A 20,619-nucleotide genomic window follows, 5' to 3' on the forward strand; every position below is an offset into this window, starting at 1 on the left:
AATGGATGGATGCTTCTCTCCCTCCCCTCCTCTTTCTCTAAAACCAATAAAAAACAAATCCTCGGGTAATGATTAAAAAAGGAATCATACAAAATGTGAACTTTTCTTCACTTAGCATGTTTTTGAGGTTCATTCACATTGTAGCAGGTATCAGTGCTTCCTTCCTTTTCGTGGCTGAGTGATGCTCCATTGTGTGCGTATATCACAGTTTGTTTATCCAATCACCTGTTGATGGACTTTTGAGTTGGTTCCACCTTTTGGATATTATGAATAATGAATGCTGCTATAGTCATGCTTGAACATGCAATTAAGGCCTTGTTTTCAATTCTTTGGGGTACATACTTAGGAGTAAAATTGCTGGGTCACATGGTAATTCCGTTTATTTTTTGAGGGACCAACAAAATGTTTTCCATCAGCAGTGTACAAAATTCCTATTTGTCAACATTGTGACCAATATTAGTTTTTCTTTCTTTTTTTTTTAAAATTATACTCATCCTGCCCTAGCCAGTTTGGCTCAGTGGATAGAGCGTCTGCCTGTGGACTTGAAGGGTCCCAGGTTCGATTCCAGTCAAGGGCACATGCCCGAGTTGCAGGCTTGATCCCCGGTGGGGGGCATGCAGAAGGCAGCCGATCGATGATTCTCATCATTGTTATTTCAATCTCTTTCTCCCTCTCCCTTCCTCTCTCTGAAATCAATAAAAATATATTTTAAAAAAATTACACCCATCCTAGTGGATGTAAAGTGGTAGGTGATTGCATGTTTTCATCCAATAAACATTAAAAAAAATAATTTATTAATTTGAGAGAGACAGAAACATTGTTTATTGTTCCACTTATTTATGCATTAATTGATTGATTCTTGTATGTGCCCTGACCGGGGATTAAGCCCACAACCTGGGCATGTGCCCTGACCGGGAATTGAACCAGGACCTCACGGTTCATAGGTCAATGCTCAACCCCTGAGCCACACCGGCCAGGCTGGAAAACTGTTGGGCATGATTTTCTAAAGCAGGACTCTTACCTAGACTCAGGCACCTCTCACAGGGCACAGACTAGCAGAAATGAATCACTGCAGCTTTGTCCACAGACGCCAGCCTGGGCACGGCCCAGACACTGCAGGCACCTGTCAGGCTGAAGAGCCAGGGCAGGGCCCCGCGCCCTCCTCTGTGGCCAGAAAGCCGTGAGGTCGCTAGCTGGCAGCGGAGAGAGTGGAGCACAGACTTCAGTGCACAAGGAACCCATATTTTGCAAAAACAGTTTGAAAAAGTCACAAGCGGACAGCTTCGGCCCTCAAGAAGCAAAATTTAGCAGTCCCGGGGGGTGGGAGAACTCAATTTCCAGAGTTACCCTAACATACTACTCAGAATATCCGGCCGCAACAAAACATTGCAAAGCACGTGAGTAAACAGGAGAGGGTGACCACTCACAGGAAGGAGACCTTCACAGAACGTCGCTGGCGGGTTTTGGAGCTGAGAAGTACAATGACAAACGGAAGATTCACTATCACTAGAGCCACAAAAGTCCACTACTTTCTTACATATCAGCAGTGAGCAACTGCAATTGAAGACATTATCATTTATTAGTACCAAGAAAAAGGAGGGGGAAAGAGAAATATTTAAGTATAAATCTAACAAAATATGTACAAGATCTATGTGAGAAAAACATCAAAACTGATGAAAGAAATTTTAAAAGTTCTACATAAATAGAGATATATCCCAGGTACATGGATAGGTAGACACAATATTGTCAAGATGTCAGTTCTGCCCGGCCGGTGTGGCTCAGTTGGTTGAGTGTCATCCCAGGCACCAAAAGGTTGCTGATCCGATTCTGGGTCAGGGCACATGCCCTGGTTGCAGGGGGCGTGCAGGAGGCAGCCGATCAATGCTTCTCTCTCATCATTCCTCTCCCTTCCTCTCTGAAATTAATAAAATATATTTTTAAAAAAGTTTTACAAAGTACAAAAGTCTACTCCTAGACACAGGAAGAAAAGATTCTTATTTATTTTCAACATAGAAATCTCGCCCCTCCTCTGCCCACCACTACCCTTCGTTGCCCCTCTGCTTGGCCAGGCCACGCCTAGCAGGACGCCAGGCAGGCAGAAGCTTGGGCAGGCGAAGCTGCCTGTGCAGCCTCGAGCACTTGGTCCATACAGTCAGCAAATGGCCCTGGTCTGGAGGCTCCGAGGGAGCCCAGCAGCTGGTCGTGGCCATACATGGGGGCCTGCAACACGGAGCAAGCCCGCTGGCAGGAACGGTGAGCTGACCACAGCTCCCCCGACCCCGCTAGGCCCAGTATGGGGGGTGGGGCCGGCTGCGCGCTGGGAAAGCGCATCCTCTGGGCCTCACCCAGCCCCAGCTTCTTGTCCGCCATTGAGGCTGGTCCTGGGAGAGGGCCATGCCCCCAACCCCCGGCTGAGCCAGTCCTCGGCTGTAAGTCGGAGGCGACAGACAATCTGGCCGTTGGTCGGCCTCACTGTTCTCGCTACCACAGGAAGGTGTCCAGCTTGGCCTGGGAGGGAGGGAGCGCTGTCCTGGCCCCCACCTTCTGCTTAGCCTTGGCCTTGGGCTTGGGCTTCACCGGCAGGGGGCGGATCATAGTTGTGTAGGTCTGAAGGAGATGTCAAGGCAAAGGCTGAAGAGGGCCTGGAACGCAGGCAGGAGAGGCTGAGACTTGGGGTGGGCCGCCCGCTATACTCAGCGAGGTCTGGCTCTGCACACCCAGGGCAGCAGCCCCTGGCAGGCTGGGGTTTGGGGTACAGGTGAGGGAGGGTGTGGGCTCCAGAGCTCAGCTCAGCCCAAGGCCACAGAACAAGGATACAGGCTGGATGAACTTGGTCCGGCCCCCAAGGCCATCGAAGCCTGTTCTGACCTGAAGTGAAAGGGAGAGATGAGCGGCAGGCTGTGGGCCGTGGGCTGGCCTTGCCCCCACGGGAGGTACTCACTGCATCTGTGCTGCGGCGGGGCTCCGCTCTGGCTCTCTTGGCTTGCTTCTGGCCCAGGACGGCGTTCCGGATGAAGAGCGGGAAGGCGCCGGCCAGCTCCTCGTCTGGTTCGCCCGCACAGCGCTGGCCGCCCAGCGAGAGCTGGGGCTCCTGCCGGAGACCCAGCGCCAGGCTTGAGCTGGGTGGCAGCACTGGGTGGCAGCACTTGAGCGGGATGGAGGACTAGGACACCCCCCCACCACCTCCTGTGCCTCTCCAGGGAGCAGAGAGGACAATGGGTAGGTTTCGGGGGGCCCCACAGAGCCCCAGTCCTGGGCCAGGACTGATGGATCTGGCAAGACCTGCCCTCCCAGAGTCCAGCTTCACTCTGTCCTGGCCGGGGACTGAGGGACTCAGCTGCTGGTGACTGAGCTTCTGGGAGCCTTACCTGCTTGGAGCCTTTGGGCAGCTTCCTGGGACCGTCCTGAGTGGGAGAGCTGAGACACGAAGGCAAGAGGCAGGTGAGCAGACACAGGACATGCCCCCTGCGGAGCCACCGTGTGGCACGGCGTGTCGTGCTGGGTGCTGGGCAAGGCACCTCAGTGATCCCCACGCCAAGGGCAGCCCTGTGACCAGCTGGACAGTCACAGCGGCCAGAGTGGTGGAGGCAGGGAAGGTTGGACCACGTGCCAACCTGGTGGCTCCCACGCAGGGATAAGCTAAGCCCAATGCTCCCCAAGCCCCAGGCACCTCTCCATGTCCCAGGAGAGCCCAACCGACTCACACCCACAGGAGGGAAAGCCCTGACACAGGCAGACACACCAATGAGCTCAGGCCTCGCCCTGTCTGCCCAAGAGGGGTCACCACCCACGAGGCCCTCAGTGAGTTCAACAGCCCCTAGAGCAGGGCTAGGCCACCTCCCTGGACAGGCCGGGCCAGGCTGCCCATTCCCAGCTCCTGAGCTGGATACCATGTTTCCATCCAACTCCTGGGGACCCTCCCAGGTGAGGGGGGGATGGTGACCTATGGTTGAGAATAACAAAGAACAGCCCTGGGCTCCCCTCCCTGGGCAGCACATACTTCCATGCCAGTCTCCATGATGAACTGCACGTGGCCTGCGTGGCCAGGGAGACAGCCTCCCGCTGCCAGTGCCACTGCATCCCTGGCGCAGGTCCCACCCACCCACTGCAGCTCTGCACAGCTTCCCACACCTGCCGCTACGGGCTGCCCCCCTAGGTGGGGGTGGGGGCCTGGGCTCCATGGTTTCAGATGGCCCTGCCTCCAGCATGAGTCTGAGAGGTGCCCGAAGGAAGAGGAGGTGGCGAGTTCCTGCTCAGGACTCCGGGGGGCAGGCATGCCACACAGTGGGAGCACCCACACCATCAGCCCATCCTGTCCCCACGGGACCTCTGCATCCTCTCCAACCCCTTCCCCTGCCCCCTTGCTTAAAGGGCGATGGTGACGATGAATTAGACAAGCAAGACAAAGGCTGTGCAGTCCGTGCTCAGGGAGGAAGGAGGTGCTGGAACCAACGCCAGTCCAGCCCAGGGGACCATCGCTGCCCCGCAGCCCCGCAGAGCTGCCAGGCGGGGCCTGCAGGGACCGTAGCCCTCCCCTCCCGGTGGTGGGCAGGGCCAGGGGCTGCCACTTACTGTGCCTTCTCCGGGCAGAGCTTCTCGGCATGGCCATGCTGAAGGCCGGGGGGCCGGGCCGGGGGGGTGTCCACGTCAAAGGTGGCATTGAGGTCAATGTCATCACTGAAGGCCGGCCGGCGCAGCTTCAGGCTCAGCATCTCTACAGGGGCCGGGCTAGGGCACAGACAGAGGTGGCCCAGGGTCACAGTGGCGCCCAGGACAGCGGCCCGAGGGCTCCGGAGATGGTTCCTCTCCAAGGGCCTGCAGCCCGCCCCGCTCCGCGCCACCTGTGAGGAAGCCCTAATCTCCACAGGAAACCCACTCGGCGTAGTCCTCCAGTCCTGGACCAGTGACGGGCTGGGCGACAAGGAAGGAGCAAGCAAAACCCACACACAACCCAAATGTGCAAGGGCTACTGCTGTTTGAGCAAGCAGCCTCGTTTATCAGATTGCAGTGCGAGGAGCCAGAAACGTGGCCACAGATCGGCTGCCCCCTCGGTGCTGCTGTGGCAGACGGCACCTTAGAAACTGAGAATGACTCCCTCCGGGGCTGGCACGTTCCTCGCTTGAATATGACAGACATTAAAGGAGGGTGTTCAGACAGCAAACTTAATGGCAGGGGCAATGCTCACATGTGACATTTAAAAAGCAATACAAACCCAGACAAATCAGACTTCACGAGAATTAAAAATTTTGTGCATCAAAACGTATTATTACAGAGTAAAAGGGCGATCCAGAGAATGAGAGAAAATATTTGCAGATCATATCTCTGGTAAGGGATTAAAATCTATAGAGAACTAGAACTCAACAAGGAGAAAACAAACAACCTGATTCAAAAATGGGTAAAGGTCTTGAACAGATATTTCTCCTAAAAAGATTGACAAACGGCCAATAAGCCCATGAAAAGATGCTCAACATCACTCATCACTAGGGAACGCAAATCAAAACGCCCATGCGATGCCACCTCACACCCATTAGGATGCTGCTATCCAAACACAACGATACAAACAAACCAGAAAACAAAATAACAGGTGTCGGTAAGGATGTGGGAAGACGAACGTGTGTGCACTGTCGGTGGGAATGTGAAATGTACAGCCACCGTGGGAAAGAGAAAGGCAGTCAGTTCCACAAAAAGTTACAAATAGAATTCCACAGGACCCAGCCATCCACGCTGGGAGCCTGTCCGAAGGAGCCGGCAGCAGGATCTCGGAGAGAAATGTGCACATCCCTGTTCACGGCAGTGGCGTTCACAACAGCCAGAAACGGAAGCAGCCCAGGTGCCCGCCCACCGAGGAACAGAGGAGCAAACGGTGGCAGTCACATACAATAGACTGTCACTCAGCTTAACAAAGGCACTTCTGCAACACGGCCAGTCACAGACACACACGGTATGATCCCACTTATCTGAGGCATTTACCTAGAATAGTCTCAATCACAGAGACGGAAAGGCGGTAGCCTCCTGCCCCCAAGCCACAGACAGAACAAGGACTGCAGGGCAGTCTACCGCCTGGCAACAGTGACGACCTCTGCCACAGCCCATATTTTCCAAATTTTCAACGACTGTTTTCACCTTTAGGATGGGGAGGTGTTCAATTAGAAAATTGCAGCCAGTAGGATTTTCCTAACCCACCCAGGCCTGGTGGGGCTCCTAGCTCCTGTGGTCGGAGGAGGATTCTGGGGAGTGGCAGGGGCACTCCTCACACCCCCTCCCTTCCCTCAGGAACCAGCCAGGGTCCCCGAAGCCCTCCTCCCTCCGCTCAGGGGCAGGGCTGTGAGACTCGGGCCAGGAACCCAGGGGGTGCTGAGCAGAGGAAAGGAGCTGCCGCCAGGGTTTGGGGGGAGCCTGTGGGAGCCTGGACTGGCGCTTCCTTCCCCTGGCCAGCCCGCGGGAGCTCCCCCTTCCTCGCCTGCAGGTGCAATCAAGGCTGTGTGATCCCACCTAAGCCCACTCCTCGTGGGAACCACAGCATAAGGCAGCAGCCGGAACCACTCAGGCCTACTTTTCACAGCATCTGCTGTCCTGCCCCCCTTCACCCACCAGCGAGTCCAAGTTAGAAGAGGGGCACCCAGAGGCAGAGGCAGGCAGGGCCTGGCTGGGGGCAGTTTTTCTCTCCATGTGTCTTATGGCAGGGCTCCCTGCTGCCATCCCCAGCTCCTGCCCAGTGGTGCCCACGACACGTGCCCAGCTTTCGCTCACGTTAAGACAGTCTTCTTCCCTTGCACCTCCTGGCCCCGCAGAGGGAACTCAAGATGCAGAGGTGCTCAGTGCCCCCTGGCTCATGTGGACAGTTCTTGTGCCCTCACACTGTTCCCAGCAAACCCTCCTCTTAGGAAGCTCGCACTGTCCCCTCCTGCCGAGGCCTCTCCTTCCTTCCCACCTCCTGTCTGCCACTCGGAGTGTGCAGCCCAGCAGCCCGCCCGGCTGGCGGAGGCACTGCCAGGCCGTCCTGGGGACGCCATCACCTTTGGAACATTTACCCACGGCCTGTGTACAGACAGGGCCTCGTGCCAGAGGCCTCAGGGGGTGGAGCAAGACACTCACAGCCCAACTTTCCAAAACGGAGCCCAGGCCCTGGGCAGTCCCCCGCCTGTGCAGGGCGATGGTCAGTGTCTCCCCATGAGCTCATGGTGCCTGTGGGCCTTCCCTAAGCAAAGGCCTCCCAACACCCTTCAGCCTGGAGGGCAGGGGCCCTTGGGGTCCCTGAGAGAGGTCTCCCAATTGCCCCTCTGTAGTTGGGGGTGATAGCTCCCTCTGGAGGCCACCCTGAAATGACAGGAGTGAAGGACAGCCCTACTGCAACAAATGAATGGGCAACCACCACCAGTACCCACAGATCCCCCAAACTCTGGGAGCGCATGGCCAGGGGACAGCAGATCTACTGCCGGAACAGCAGAGGAGGGTGAGCTTGTCGCTGCTGGGGAGACCAGGGAGGCTCTGCAGGCCGCTGAGCCCAGGGGGAAGAGCCGACACACAGAAAGGCACAGAAGCAGGAGGGCAAGGAATGGTCCTCAACAGTATCGTTTGGCTGCAGCCTAAAGACCCACCGCAGCCCGCAGTGGCCCCTGAGTGCTGCAGGCCCAGTGCCAAGGGCCCCGTGAGGTGTTTGGTGAGGAAGGAGTGGCACGATGCCCAGGGTCTGCTACTGCTGGGCTGACAGGAAGAGTGAGGCGGTGGCTGGGGAAGGGGCGGGAGGCTCCAGCGCCTGGCTGGACGTGGGGAGCGGGAGCATGAGGATCTTCACAGGACACGGACAGTGGCTCAGGTAAGAGGGGGGCCGCTAGCTTGTGTGCTGTCTGGGCCCTCAGCTGGGCAACGAGGGGGAGATGGCCCGAGGATGCCCTCCCCAGCGGGCTTGTGTGACACGCAGGAGGAACAGAGGCCACTCCTGGCAGGGACACGCATCCCCGGCCTCTTGGCTCCCTCTGCTGGCAGCGTCAATGCACACACTCCAGGGACCAGAGGGAATTCTTTGAGTGAATGTTTCCCTGTTTGCTCCTGACTCGGGGGCAGACGGAGCATTTGGTGAGCCATCCCATAAGCGGCTGCCGGAGACCATCTATGTCCCTGCCCCTCCCTGACATCCGGGTCCTGTCTGGGCTGCCCGGGCTTCTGCTTGTCCGAGCCCACATCCTGCCTCAGAGCTGCTTCACAGTGAAATCCAGGCAGGAGGCACAGCCTTCACACCCACATGGACAGCCACCCGCCAGAGCCAGGAGTGAGGCCCCCGACCAGGGAGCTGCTCCCACGCGGCCTGCACACCCCCCCGCGGCACACACCCCCCTGCGGCACACCCCCCTGCGGGCACACACCCCCGTGGGCACACACCTCTCCAGCACCAGGCGGTTCACGGCCTCGCTGTCCACCGGCGGCAGGCTCAGGGTCTCCTGCAGCATCGTGAGCTTTTTCTTCAGGCTCTTGGGGAAGGAAAGAGAAGTGTGAACGAAAGGCTGAGGCGTCAAGTCCAGACAGACTGCCAAGGACAAGAGGGACATGCAGACGGCAGGCCCCCTGGGAGCGGCGCAGGACCTGCAGCCCCGCCCCAGGCCCAGTGGCCGGGACTCCCGGACCCAGACGCCTCCCTGGCAAAGCTCCTTCTCTGGTGCCCTCGGGCTGTCGGTGCAAAACAGACTCTGAGGGAAGACCCTGGTGCCGTCCGCCAGGCTCCAGACCAGGGCCGAGGTGTACATCCTGACCCACCGGACGCAGGAGAGTGAGGGAGCCCAGAGCCAGCTCCACCGACTGCGCACACAAACCACCCCCATTCCCGCCCTGCCAGGGGTGGCCCTCACCGCGATTTCCTTGTCGGCGCCCTGCAAATCCTTCTGGGCCGACCTCAGCTCCAGCTTGGCCTGGTCCAGCTCAGAGCAGACCGCCTGCAACTGCAGGCAAGTGGAGGGGGAATGAGCCAAGGGTGGCCGCGTGCTCTGCCCCACCTGCTGCGGCCCAGGCTGCTCAGGGTAGACCGGGGCCCAGGAGTGTGGGGGGTCCCCAGGGAGACCCTAGCTCTATGGGCTGGGCTGCCCCTATGCCCTGCGGCCCGTGGATGCACCAGGCCCAGGAGTAAAGCAGCTGTGCTGACCGAATCGGGTTCCAAGAGCCGTGTGCTTGGGGCCTGGTAGAGACCTCGAAGGTGGCACATTTGGGACCTGTGCCCTTCCGCCAGCTGAGGGCAGGAGCCGGGAGGAGCAGGGGGCATCAGGCTGCACGCCAGGAGAGCACCTGCGTGACTCGCCACCCTAACTGGACAAGCCACACAGCCTGAGCCAACGCCCGTGAGGACCAGTGACTGGTCTCTGTGAGCCAGTCGACAGCCCCTGGGTCAGCTGCACCCTCAGGCCTGGGCCTTGCTCAGGAGCCGTGACCGCACGTGAAAGCAGGACGGCCCACCTCCCCCACCCTCTGCTCCCCACAGGTACCTTGCTTCTGGAGGACAACAAGTCCTTCTTGAGCTTGTCAGCCAGCTCCCCGGAGGCCTTCCGAGCCTCTTTCAGATTCTCATACTCCCTACACAGGGGCCAGAGAAAGAGACTTCGGAATGGGACACCTGCTGGTCGGACTGAGCACCAACCAAACACAAAGCCCAGCCCAACCCTCCCTCCTGCTCTGACACCTGAGCTCAAGGGGTGGCGCTGTGGAGGGTCCTATCCCAACGCCAGGAGAGGGGCCAGTCCACCCTCCGGTCCTCACTCAGGAGGCTCCTGCACCATCTGGCCCCCACAGGAGGCATCTGGGGTCCTCTGTGCCTGTCAGCCAAGTGGCCCTTTCCCCACCTCCTCCCCACAGTGCTGGCGAGTCTGAGCAGTTCCTGCTGTGAGCCAGGCAGGGTAGTAACAGTGCTGCTGGGACCCAGGTGGCCGAGACCACGAAGGGGCTCCACTCACAGAGCCGGGCCAACCTCCTTGGAAATAACGCCTATAACCACTCACTTTCCTCAACCCGAGGCCAGTGATTGCTGTCCCCATTCAGTAAGCAGAGGGTCAGAGAGGCTAAGAAACTGGCTCTGGCCACACGGTGAGGTGGGCTCAGAGGGAACGGAGGTGGCCGGCTCCCCCGAGCTGGCCCCTAACTCCACCTGCTCTGCCTGGTAAGGGAGGGCAGCAGATGGGCAGGCATGGCTGGGTGCCATGGCGTAGCGCCTGGGCTGGGACAGAGGGACAGGGTACACACTTCTTGAGGGACACGCAGTACACGGCCAGCTGCTCCACCGCTGCCTGGCCCACACCCATGTCTCGGATCATCTCCTCCACCTCAGGCCGCTGGCTCTTGAGTAGGAGCTCAATCCTGAAAAATACCGACCCACGGCATTGAAAATTTGGAGACAGCTCGGCCTCCCTTTGCTGCTGTTGCTATGGTGACAGCCGGGGCTGCTAGGATGCTTTGGCAGGCGGGTCTGCCCAAAGAAAGGCCCACAGCAGAGCTGAGCACAGCCTCAGGGATGCTGCTGGGGAGGAAGGGGTGCTGCCCGAGGTCCTCCAGGCCAGGGATCCCCAGAGAGAGGCTCCTAGAGCAGAAGGCCTGCAGGTCATCTGGCCACAGGCAACAGGACAGGGAGAATGTGGCCAGGGCCCCAGGGGAAGTGGAGGAGCCCATAGAGGCCGAGCAGAGACCTGTGCCCACACCCAGCTGGCCCGAGCCCCCCCATAGCCTCTGGAGATTAGAGCCACAGCGGTGACCCAATTCCTGGGCAGTCCTGTGAGCTGTGCCACCCGGGGCCTGGGGCAAGGCAGGGCCGGCCCGCGCACCGCTCCATGGTCTGCATCTTGCTCCTGAGCCGGCGGGCCTCCTCCCGGGCTTGTTTGGTCTCATCCTGCTGCTGCTCCAAGAACTTCATCTGCTTCTGAGGAGCAAACACACCCCAACATACCTGTCACCTGGAGGATCCAGGGACCATGGCTAACGTCACTGAGGAAACTCTACCCCAGAACTTTCGGCTTTTGAAAATGCTGAAAACCACGTGTCCCCTAAACCCCTGGCCGGGAGGTAAGGCTGCTGGGCGCACGTGAGCTTGTGCTTTCTGCTAAGAGGCCCTCGGTCAGTAGCTTCCTTACCTCCCCGCGCGCTTCCTCCTGAGCTATGTCTCTTATAGGTACAGCCCTGGCCAGCACCCACAGGCCTATTGTGGGCTGCCAAACTCCTGTGCTGGGCCTTATGGTGGGTGTTGTGCTGTCCACCATCTAGACCAGTGGTTCTCAACCTTCTGGCCCTTTAAATACAGTTCCTGATGTTGTGACCCAACCATAAAATTATTTTCGTTGCTACTTCATAACTATAATGTTGCGACTGTTACGAATCATAATGTAAATATCTGATATGCAGGATGGTCTTAGGCAACCCCTGTGAAAGGGTCGTTTGACCGCCAAAGGGGTCGCGACCCACAGGTTGAGAACCGCTGATCTAGACCCATGAACAGCAGCCAGGACAGCAGCGCGAAGCCAGGGGCGGCTGGCCAGCTGCCCTCAGCCCGAGACCCTCCACCTCTGGGACTGCCATCAAACACCTGCTCTGCAGCCAGGAGCTACTCTGCTGCTTCCCTTCCCCTGGCCAGCCCACGTGACCCAGACCAGCCACCAGCAGGAACAGAGACAATGACCACCCCGGGGCTCTGTCTATTCACAAGGACGCCTCCCTCCCCCTCCAATGGCACCCCACAAGGACTGCTCCTCGCTGCAAGGCCAGGATGTCAGCTGTGGGTTCAGATCAATCGCCTCCTGCCCCTGGGAGAGCAAGAGGCTCGCCAACCGGCTGATACAAAATTCATCGAGTCTAGAGCGCCGGCTCCGCAGGCTCTGATCTGCCCGGCCAGCGCAGCACAGCAGCTTCAAAGGCCTGGCGTCTCGCTGGGTGCCGTTTGATCTGGCTCTGGAGCGCAGCCCGCCGAGGGCTAGAGTGCGCATGGACGTGTCAGCGGCTCCGTCAGTGGAGTACACGCCGCTCTGGGAACATGGCCCCGCCTCACCAAGGTCCTGGCTCAGCAGCCCCTCCGTGAAGTGCTGGGAAACCTCAGCTCTTCAGACTCCCGAGCACAACACTCATAAGTGTGGCCAATATGGCCCTTTTCCTGCGGCTGGTGGTACAGTATGGAGGCCTGGGGAAGAGGGGGTCGCCTCCATCTTACACCTGCACACACCCAGCTGCTGACCAAGGCAGAACCGGAAGTTAAGCCTCGAGCGGTGAGCCCGGGCTGGGGCTCCATCCCTCCCCGCCCCCCGCAATGGTGCCCACGGGACCCAGGGCCCACCTTGAGGGTGGAGCACAGCATGTCGGCCTCGTCCAGGGCCCGCTGCAGAGACTCCACGGTGGCGTTGCGCTCCTCCAGCGTGTCCCGCAGGGTGTCGATGATGCCCTGGCTGTCCCGCTTCTCCCTCTCTGGAGCAGGGGAGGAGGACAGCCACCTATCAGCGTGAGAACCTGGGCTTCTGGGCGCCAGCACCCCACCCCAGAGACAGGTGAGGAACAAGTCCCAGGCCGGAGGCTGGGTGGCCGCGTTAGGGAAGCCGGCTGGAGTCCTCGAGCAGAGACGTCACCGCTCCCTCGCCCATGCGTCCAGTCACTTCATCGTCCCAGAAGCCATGCAGGCTCCTGCCAAGCTCCTGGCTGAAACCTCTCCTACAGACACTCTGGTGCATCAGGTGGCGCCTCCCGGCTGAGGCTACCTGGTCCAGGGGCAGTTTCAGTCCCTCCCTCTCTTCTCCTTTCCTGCCAGTCACAAGAGCTGGCCAGACTCATGACACACAAGCAGGGAGAACCCCTGGCCTCTCCCACCAGCACCCAAGTCAGAGGCTTCCCATGGCCCGGTGCCGCTTGCTGACTCACCTTTCTGGGAAAGCTGGGCTCTGACATTATCCAGTTCATTCTGCAAGGCAACAGGCACAGTAAGCAGCAGCCAGGCATCACAGCTGCCTCCCATCAGGCTCGGGTCCCCGGGAGCCTGGCTCTAGCTCCGTGCCTTTTGAAGCAGCAGCTGAGATGGGGAAATAATCTCGGGTACAGAACCCCAGTGCAGGGAAAGGAGAAGAGGAGTGAAGCAGGGTCTGTGTGGTCAGCCCTACAGCAGAGGCTCCCTTGCTTCCTTGGCCCTGTGCTGGCCCTGACCCTCTCTGGGCGTCAGCTGCACTCACTGGGAACAAAGCTGGCATTGCCAAGGACCTTGGCCACCACTCCTTCCCTCCACCCTGGGGTCCTGCCTGCTTCACAGCTGGCTCTGTGCACCACAATCTTCCAGCCCCAGGATCAATATGGTTGGTGAGCCAGGACAGCTGTGAGCCCCTGGATGGAAACCCACACGTGCGAGGTTCTAACAAGACTGTCCGAGCCTCTCGGAGCCTGTGTGTACATTCCAGAGCCCCTGCTGCAGATCCGCTGAGAGGCCGGGGCAGCACTGCGCCCAGCTCCCACTCAGGAGGCCAGAGCATCCAACACCCTTGTGGGCAAGAGAGGTGCCTACTCCATAAGCAGGAACACCAACAGGCTTGGCCAAGGGTCCATGGTGGTAGGTGGATGGAATCCCGGCAAATCCTCCTCCAGATCAACACAAGACTCAGACTCTCACCCGGGACCAATACTGAGGCCCAGCCCCAGTCGGTGGATAAGCCCCATGTGGGCTGGACTGGGCTGGGCAGTGTAGGCTGAACACCTGCAGGGGGAGTGGTGGGTTGAGAAGGATGTGCCTGGGCTGCCTGAGAAGAAAAGCCACCTCTAGTCCCCTGGCTCCTGCCACACCAGAGCAGGATGCCTTCCAAGCCCTTGTTCCCAGCTACTCGAGATGCTGCCTCCTGTCTCCTAGCTCTGGCTTTGAAAGCCGGAGAGACACGAAGCTGCCTTTGTTGCCTGCATCACGGGGAGAACACAGCTTAAAACTGGGAGCAGTTACCATGACGATGAACATGCTGGCTTTCAGCACAAAAGCTCCCCGTTCTTGAATCCGTGAGGTTCCAAGGACACCATGGTACCCTGGAGCCAAGGCCAAATGAGCCCTGATCTGACAGATGCCCAGAAAATTAACACTCAGAGTCCACGTTCATGGCGAACTCTAATCCCACTTCCTCAAGAGGCTTCTTATGCACAAACAAAGCTGAATCTTAGACCTGGAGGAAAAGCAGTAGGAGTGCAGGAGGGAACCCGCCCTCCCTCGTCTGCAGTGTGGGTTTCTGCCTCGGCTGCAAATCCGGATTCCAGGGCTCTGCCCCCTATTCCTGCCCGGGGAAGACACGGGCACCCGGAATACGCTGAGCTCCCGGCAGGTTTGGGCACAGCCAGGTTTGTGAGCAAAGGGCCCACACGTCTCCCTGGCTGCGGGCTAGGAGTTTCCTCTTCTGCCCCTGGCTGTCCACCCAGCAAAGTGGGCTGGGAGGATGGTTGTAGGCCCTTTGCAAGGCGAGGGGACCTTGGGAGGGGCGCCCCGACCCTGGATCGGAATTGCTCTGAAACCCCAAAGGGAGAGCTCAACAGTGTGTTTCTCCAATGACTCATCTTCACCTGTCCTCTGTCTCCCCTCCGCGCGCTAAGTACTCGCCCTGGTGGGAGCAGAAAGAACTCCCAGAGAGCGTGGGGCTCAGTAGGAAGAGATAAGTTCCGGGTACCTTTAAGAATTCTGCATCTAAGACCCCCTCCTCCTCCTGGGCCAGGTCAAAGAAGAGCTTATTGATGATGGATCTTCGGCCAACCTGGAGGGGAGAGCAAGGAAGAATGTGACTGCACCGCTGGGTCCTGGGCCAGGCCTGCTCTCGGGCCCGACATTTCACACCGCGTCCCTTGGAGTCAGAAGACCTCTCACCCTGTAGCGCCCCGAGCTGGTGCCACGGGCTTGGTGGTTCCTGAGGTCATGTCTCTGGGACCCATATGGTAAGTACTCAAAAGTCACCCCAACTTTAGGTACTGGGCATTGAGAAACTCAGGAAAGGCAGAGAAGGGGCCCAAATCTACCCGGTGAAGACTGACCCAGGCAGGGAGTGCATCTGCCAGCTACCCGTGGGCATAAGCAGGCCTCCCAAGCCACAAATCATGAGGGTCCAAAAGGACCAAAGATACCAGCCTCAGAGACCGCCCCTCGTTCCTGCTTCCTGGCCAGGAGAAGAGGCCTTAAGCTGAGGGATTCTCCCCTCCCCCCTCACCTGGATTCGGCACTGAGGGCAGGTGCGACTTGGTGCTGTATCGAACCACTGGATTAGGCTGGAATGAGAAGCAGAAAAACAGACTGGCGAGCCTTGGCTTGGCTGGAGACATACAGGCCAGGTTGCCACCCTGTCCACAAAAGGGTCTGTCCTGCTCCTCCTCAACCCGGTAGAGAATTGTCCTGGCCAGGTGGCTCAGGTGGTGGGAGCATACACCAAAAAAGGCTGCGGGTTCAATTCCCAGGCAGGGTGTGTATGGGAGGCAACTGATCAATATTTCTCTCTTGCATTGATGTTCCTCCCTCCCTCCATAAAGGCAATACATGCAGAGACGATCACTTTAATTTCCCAAACCTAATTAAAAAAATCATTCCACAGCCCTGACCGGTTTGGCTCAGTGGATAGAGCGTCGGCCTGCGGACAGAAGGGTCCCAGGTTTGATTCCGGTCAAGGGCATGTACCTTGGTTGTGGACACAACCCCAGTGGGGGGCGTGCGGGGGGCAGCTGGTCGATGTTTCTCTCTCATCAATGTTTCTAGCTCTCTATCCCTCTCCCTTCCTCTCTGTAAAAAATCAATAAAAAATATATGTTTAAAAAAAATCATTCCACAAATGGAAGAAATGTAATGAATCCCAACCAGGATAAGTAAAAAATTATAACAACAAGAGAGCCAAGGTGTCTACCTAATTGTCAGACAAAATAGACTTTAAAAAAATAAAAAAAGGTTACAAGAGACAAAGAAGGACTTTATATATCGATAACAGTTTCAATCCAAGAAGAAATAACAATTATAAACACGTATGCACCTAAACAGAGAGCCCAAAAATATGTGAAAGAAACTTGGAGAGAATTGAAGGGAGAAATCTTTCTGAAACAAAAATTAAAGACGTCAGTACCCCACACTTTCAATAATGGATAGAACAATCAGACAGATGATCAACAAAGAAAGAGAGAACTTGAACAATAAAATAAACTAACCAGATCTAACAGGCATATCCTCCACCCAGTAACAGCCAAATGCACATTTTTCTCAAGTGCGCACGGAACCCTCCAGGATAGACCATATGTTGGGCCACAAAACAAGTCTTAATAAGTTTTAAAATATCTAAATCACAGAAAGCATTTTTCTTTACCACGATGCAATGAAACTAAAAATCAGTAACAGAAAGAAATAGAAAATTCACAGTTACGAGTAAATTAAACAACACATTCTTAAACAACCAATGGGTAAAGATGTAATTACAAGGGAAATTAGAAAATCCTTTAAAATAAATGAAAACATATCAAACTTACGAAATACAGCAAAAGCAGTGCTAAGAGGGAAACTGGTAGTTGTAAACACACATTAAAAAAAGAAGACACCCGTTAGGATGGCTATTATAAAAGCAAAACCAGCCCTGACCGGTTTGGCTCAGTGGATAGAGCGTCGGCCTGCGGACTGAAGGGTCCCAGGTTCAATTCCAGTCAAGGGCATGTACCTTGGTTGCAGGCACATCCCCAGGAGGTGTGCAGGAAGCAGCTGATCGATCTTTCTCTCTCATCGATGTTTCTAACTCTCTATCCCTCTCCCTTCCTCTCTGTAAAAAAACCAATAAAATATTTTTTTTAAAAAAAGCAAAACCAAACCAGAAAATAACCAGTGTTGGCAAGGACGTGGAGAAATCGGAACCCTTGTGCAGTCACTGTGGAAAACAGTAAGGCAATTTCTCAAAAAATTAAATATAGAATTACCATATAACCCAGCAATTCCACCTCTGGGCAGACCAAAAAGAAATGAAAGCAGGGACTCGAGCAGATACTTGTTTACCAACATTTATAGTAGCACAGCTCATAGCAGCCAAAACACAGAAACAAACCAAGGTCCATTAACAGATGAAGGATTAACAAAATGTGGTATTTCCATACAACTGAATATTATCTATATATATAAAAGCCCAGCAACTGGAAAGGCAGAATGACCGGAACAACCAGTGGCTATGATGCACACCGCGGCAGCCAACCAGCCTGATCCGGGCCCCGATTGGCCCCCAACACCCCGATCGAGGGTGGTGCCGACTGGCCAACCACCCACAGCCCCTTCCCCCTGCACCCCCCCTCCCCAGCCTGGCCCAAAAGGGCCCCATTGGGGTGGGCCAGCCGGACCCCACTTGTGCACGAATTCGTGCACCGGGCCTCTAGTTCAGTCATAAAAAGGAGTGAAATTCTGATACATGCCATAATATGGATGAACCTTGAAAACATGATGCTTAGTGCAATAATCCAGACTCAGAAGAACAAACATTGTATGATTCTACTTATATGAGGCACCTAGACGAGGGAAACTCCAGGAGACAGAGGTAAAATGGAGCTTTCCAGGGGGGTTGGGGAGGGGGATGGAGTTATTGTTTAATGGGTGGTGGGTTGTTGTTTTTTGCCTGGAATGATGGAAAAGCTCTAGAAATAGGCAGTGGCGATGGTTACACCGAATTATTAATGTACTTCATGCCACTGACTTGTACACTTAAAAATGGTTAAAACGAACGGCGTCTTTCAGCTCACCAAGTGAACACCATGGGCAAGGCTCACCCTCCCAAGCTGGAAAAACGACGGACAAAGGGTATTAAAATTAGGTGGTGGCAGACATGCCCAAGGAATCCTGCCGGAATCTGATCCCTTTAGGAACCTGGGGGCAGATCATATATGCATAGATAATGGCAACTAGCAGGCGACAGGACAAGATTAAAATGGAGGAAACACTACCCTCTCAGAAGCCTTAGAAAGAGCAGAAACCATGGCTGTGTTCACCAGAGAAATCAATTGCTTCCTCATGTCCCCTCTGCAAAGGATCTAGTTTAAAATCGGGTCATGTATTTTTCCATATTGAATTTTATTTTGTTGTTAAATAAACTGTGTAACAGTCCAAAAATGGCTAAATGGTAAATTTTGTGTTCTATACTTTTCTTACAATAAAAAGGTATGTAGTAATAAAAATAAAAAAAGGAAAGAAATGGTCGCGCTGGTGAATTCTGCTCTGTATATTTCACCGCAAGAAATAAGGTGCACAGGGGCCCTGCACCAGCCTGCCCACAGCTGCCGGGCACCGGGCATCGCTCCCACCAGCTGTGCTCAATGAAGGTCCCACCGGCACAGGGCGGTCCCGCGGGCGCAGGGCGAGCAGCACCACCGCTCATCGGGCCGCACCTCCTCGCCCTGCGACGTTAACTGGGTCCTGCCGGTCGGTGAACACACGGGGTGTCTGACCAGAGAGCGGCCTCTGCACACACTCCACCTGCCAAGCAAACCACACAGACCGGCGGCCAGGGGCCCACCAGGCGTCTGTCCCCAGGAGGCCGAAGGGCTCGCCAACGTGGCGAACGCTCACCTCCGCCCGGGCTGAGGGTTTTGAAGTCGGCTCGCTTCGCCCGCCAAGCCCGTCGTGCAAGACCCTGCTCTGTCTTCCCTGAACGGACTCTGTGCCCCGCGCCCAGCTCGGCTGTCACCTCCTGCGGACAGAGCCTGCCCTGACCCGTCTCCGCCCAGGTCGGGACCTCCCGTGGGGCGCCGCGAGTGCCCCCTCCGCGCCCGTCCGGGCGGCGGTGGCCCGACACCCACTCTCCTGTCGGGAGGAGGACGGCAGAAAGCGTCCAGCCCTACAGCCGTCACTCACCACTGCAGGTGGAAGGTGTGGCCGCAGTGGATGGCGGCCACGTCGCGCGAGTGGTCGAAGAAGTCGGAGCAGATGGTGCAGAGCGCGCGGATGGGCATGGTCACCGGACTCCAGGGCCGGGGTCGCCAAGGAAACCGTGGCGGGCCTCAGCCGCGCCCCCGTGTCTCAGGTCCCTTCAAATTTGGCTCCACGGCGCGACTTCCGGGGTAGGACCGGAAGTGGCTAAGCGAAACTTGGAGGCCGAGCCTAAAGGCTGAGTTCGGATTGGACGAACCCTGAGGGGGCGGGGTTTAGCGACCCTGCGGGCGAATAGAATCCCGGGGCGGAGCGCGGGCCGGAACCTGCTCCCGGGAAGGTAATTGTACCGCACAGCGCAGCGCGGGACCGGGAGCGGGAGCCGGAGCGGGAGCAGCTTTCGGGCAAATCAGAGCTGCTGCGCGGTGCGCCGGGCGCGGGCTCCTCGGCCTGGTCTGTCATGGCAGCCTCCCCTGAACCTCGGGAGAGTCAGGACCGCGGCCCCGGGGGATGGGACGACGGTCCCGGTGGAGAGCGGGCCCGCCGCGCTCCGGGCAGTGATGGCCCGCGCGCTGGAAGCCCACAGTTCCCACAGACCCAAAGGACGCCCCGCCCTCCCGGCCCTTGGCCGTAGAGTCGTCCTAGAAAGATGGACACGGGTCCTCACCCCGCATGACGGACGGTCCCCAGGTTTGCGGGCGCAGGGCCAGCACCCTGACGGCTGCTCCTCGCGCCCGGAGGATCGGTTATGCCCCTGACCTGTCAGTAGTCGCGTTGGAATTTTGGAGGCCCGGATGCTCCATGGTCCAGTGACTCACACACCCCATTTTCTTCCTCCCACATCACATCAGTTACCTTTGGGTCTTCCCTGCGGGTCAGCGGCCTCCCTGGTGAGCCCCCCTGGGCGGCAGGGGATGGAACAGGTCTTCCCAGGAGTTGTCACTCAACTGATTTCAGCAGCGTTACCCCCACCCCCACCCCGCCCCTGCCCATGCGGAGCCGCAGGATGCACAGCTGGCTCGTCTGCCTGAAGGAGACTCTGGAACCTTCTGGGCCCAATGGGAAGCTCGGGCGTTGCTCCCAGGAAGAAGGACCTGCACGAAGGGCAGCTAGAACCCTTGTGCGCTGCCCACCCTGGGACCTCTCCCCAGTCCAGGGAAGCCCACCTTGGCTACAGGCAGGGTCTCTGTCCATGGTGGTTGGCTTTTGGTGGGTTCCAGTTCTATGCCTAAGTTAAAACAAGGACTCCTTTGTGGGGGTATTTGTTGTTGTTGTTTTAATCCTCACCTGAGGATATTTTTCCCATTGATTTTTAGAGAGAGTGGAAGAGATAGGGAATAACAGAGAAACATCCATGTGGGAGAAACACGTCGATTGGTTGCCTCCTGCACGCGCCCTGACCAGGGCCCAGGTTGGGGAGGAGCCTGTAACCAAAGTACATGCCCTTGACCCGAATCAAACCCGGGACCCTTCGGTCCGCAGGCTGACGCTCCATCCACTGAGCCACACCAACTAGGGCAAACCAGAGACTCCTTGTCACATAGGACGTGTCGTGACAGCAGCCCAGAGGGTATTCCTTGGCACAAGTCCAACCCAGGACCCACCATCCACGTGGGTTACAGTCCAAAGGAACCCGTCACCGCCATCAAGGGACACACCGGGGAGGGTGATGCACTCTCGGCCAAGCAAGCCCCGTGGCCCCCAGCACAGGCTGCTACCTGTGCGCCTGCTTCCAGCCTCCCCTCCCCCCTGCCTGCCGGGGCCCCTCCCCAGTAAGACAGAGGAAGCAGAGG

General features: G+C 57.2%; 1 protein-coding gene across 1 annotated transcript; it reads right to left on the reverse strand.

Annotated features, from left to right (window-relative positions):
- Positions 1-1,594: 1,594 nt before the first annotated feature.
- TRAIP (TRAF interacting protein) lies at positions 1,595-18,990 on the reverse strand. The gene is made up of 15 exons (XM_070390967.1): positions 18,812-18,990; positions 15,165-15,222; positions 14,634-14,717; positions 12,868-12,907; positions 12,293-12,420; positions 10,797-10,891; positions 10,222-10,335; positions 9,471-9,558; positions 8,844-8,933; positions 8,380-8,468; positions 4,573-4,728; positions 3,369-3,417; positions 2,942-3,091; positions 2,818-2,868; positions 1,595-2,607 (listed from the first exon to the last, which is right to left on the reverse strand). Exons 1-15 carry the CDS (start codon positions 18,907-18,909, stop codon positions 2,482-2,484), a joined length of 1,416 nt encoding a protein of 471 aa, XP_070247068.1. The 5' UTR covers positions 18,910-18,990; the 3' UTR covers positions 1,595-2,481.
- Between the last annotated feature and the right edge of the window lie 1,629 nt (positions 18,991-20,619).

The sequence above is a fragment of the Myotis yumanensis genome, unplaced genomic scaffold (genome assembly GCF_028538775.1).
Source record: "Myotis yumanensis isolate MYYU_CA2020_CCGP unplaced genomic scaffold, mMyoYum1.0.hap1 SCAF_14, whole genome shotgun sequence".
Taxonomy (NCBI): domain Eukaryota; kingdom Metazoa; phylum Chordata; class Mammalia; order Chiroptera; family Vespertilionidae; genus Myotis; species Myotis yumanensis.

What these genes read in the sequence shown, in the direction of transcription:
- TRAIP (XM_070390967.1), bottom strand. Translation starts at nt 18,909, where the DNA reads ATGCCCATCCGCGCGCTCTGCACCATCTGCTCCGACTTCTTCGACCAC. An exon ending in TACTGCGTGTCCCTCAAGAA is followed by an intron (nt 9,559 to 10,221) that starts GTGTGTACCCTG and finishes GCCCCTGTGTAG; the next exon opens with GGAGTATGAGAATCTGAAAG. An exon ending in AACCGCCTGGTGCTGGAGAG is followed by an intron (nt 4,729 to 8,379) that starts GTGTGTGCCCAC and finishes TCTGTGCCCTAG; the next exon opens with CCCGGCCCCTGTAGAGATGC.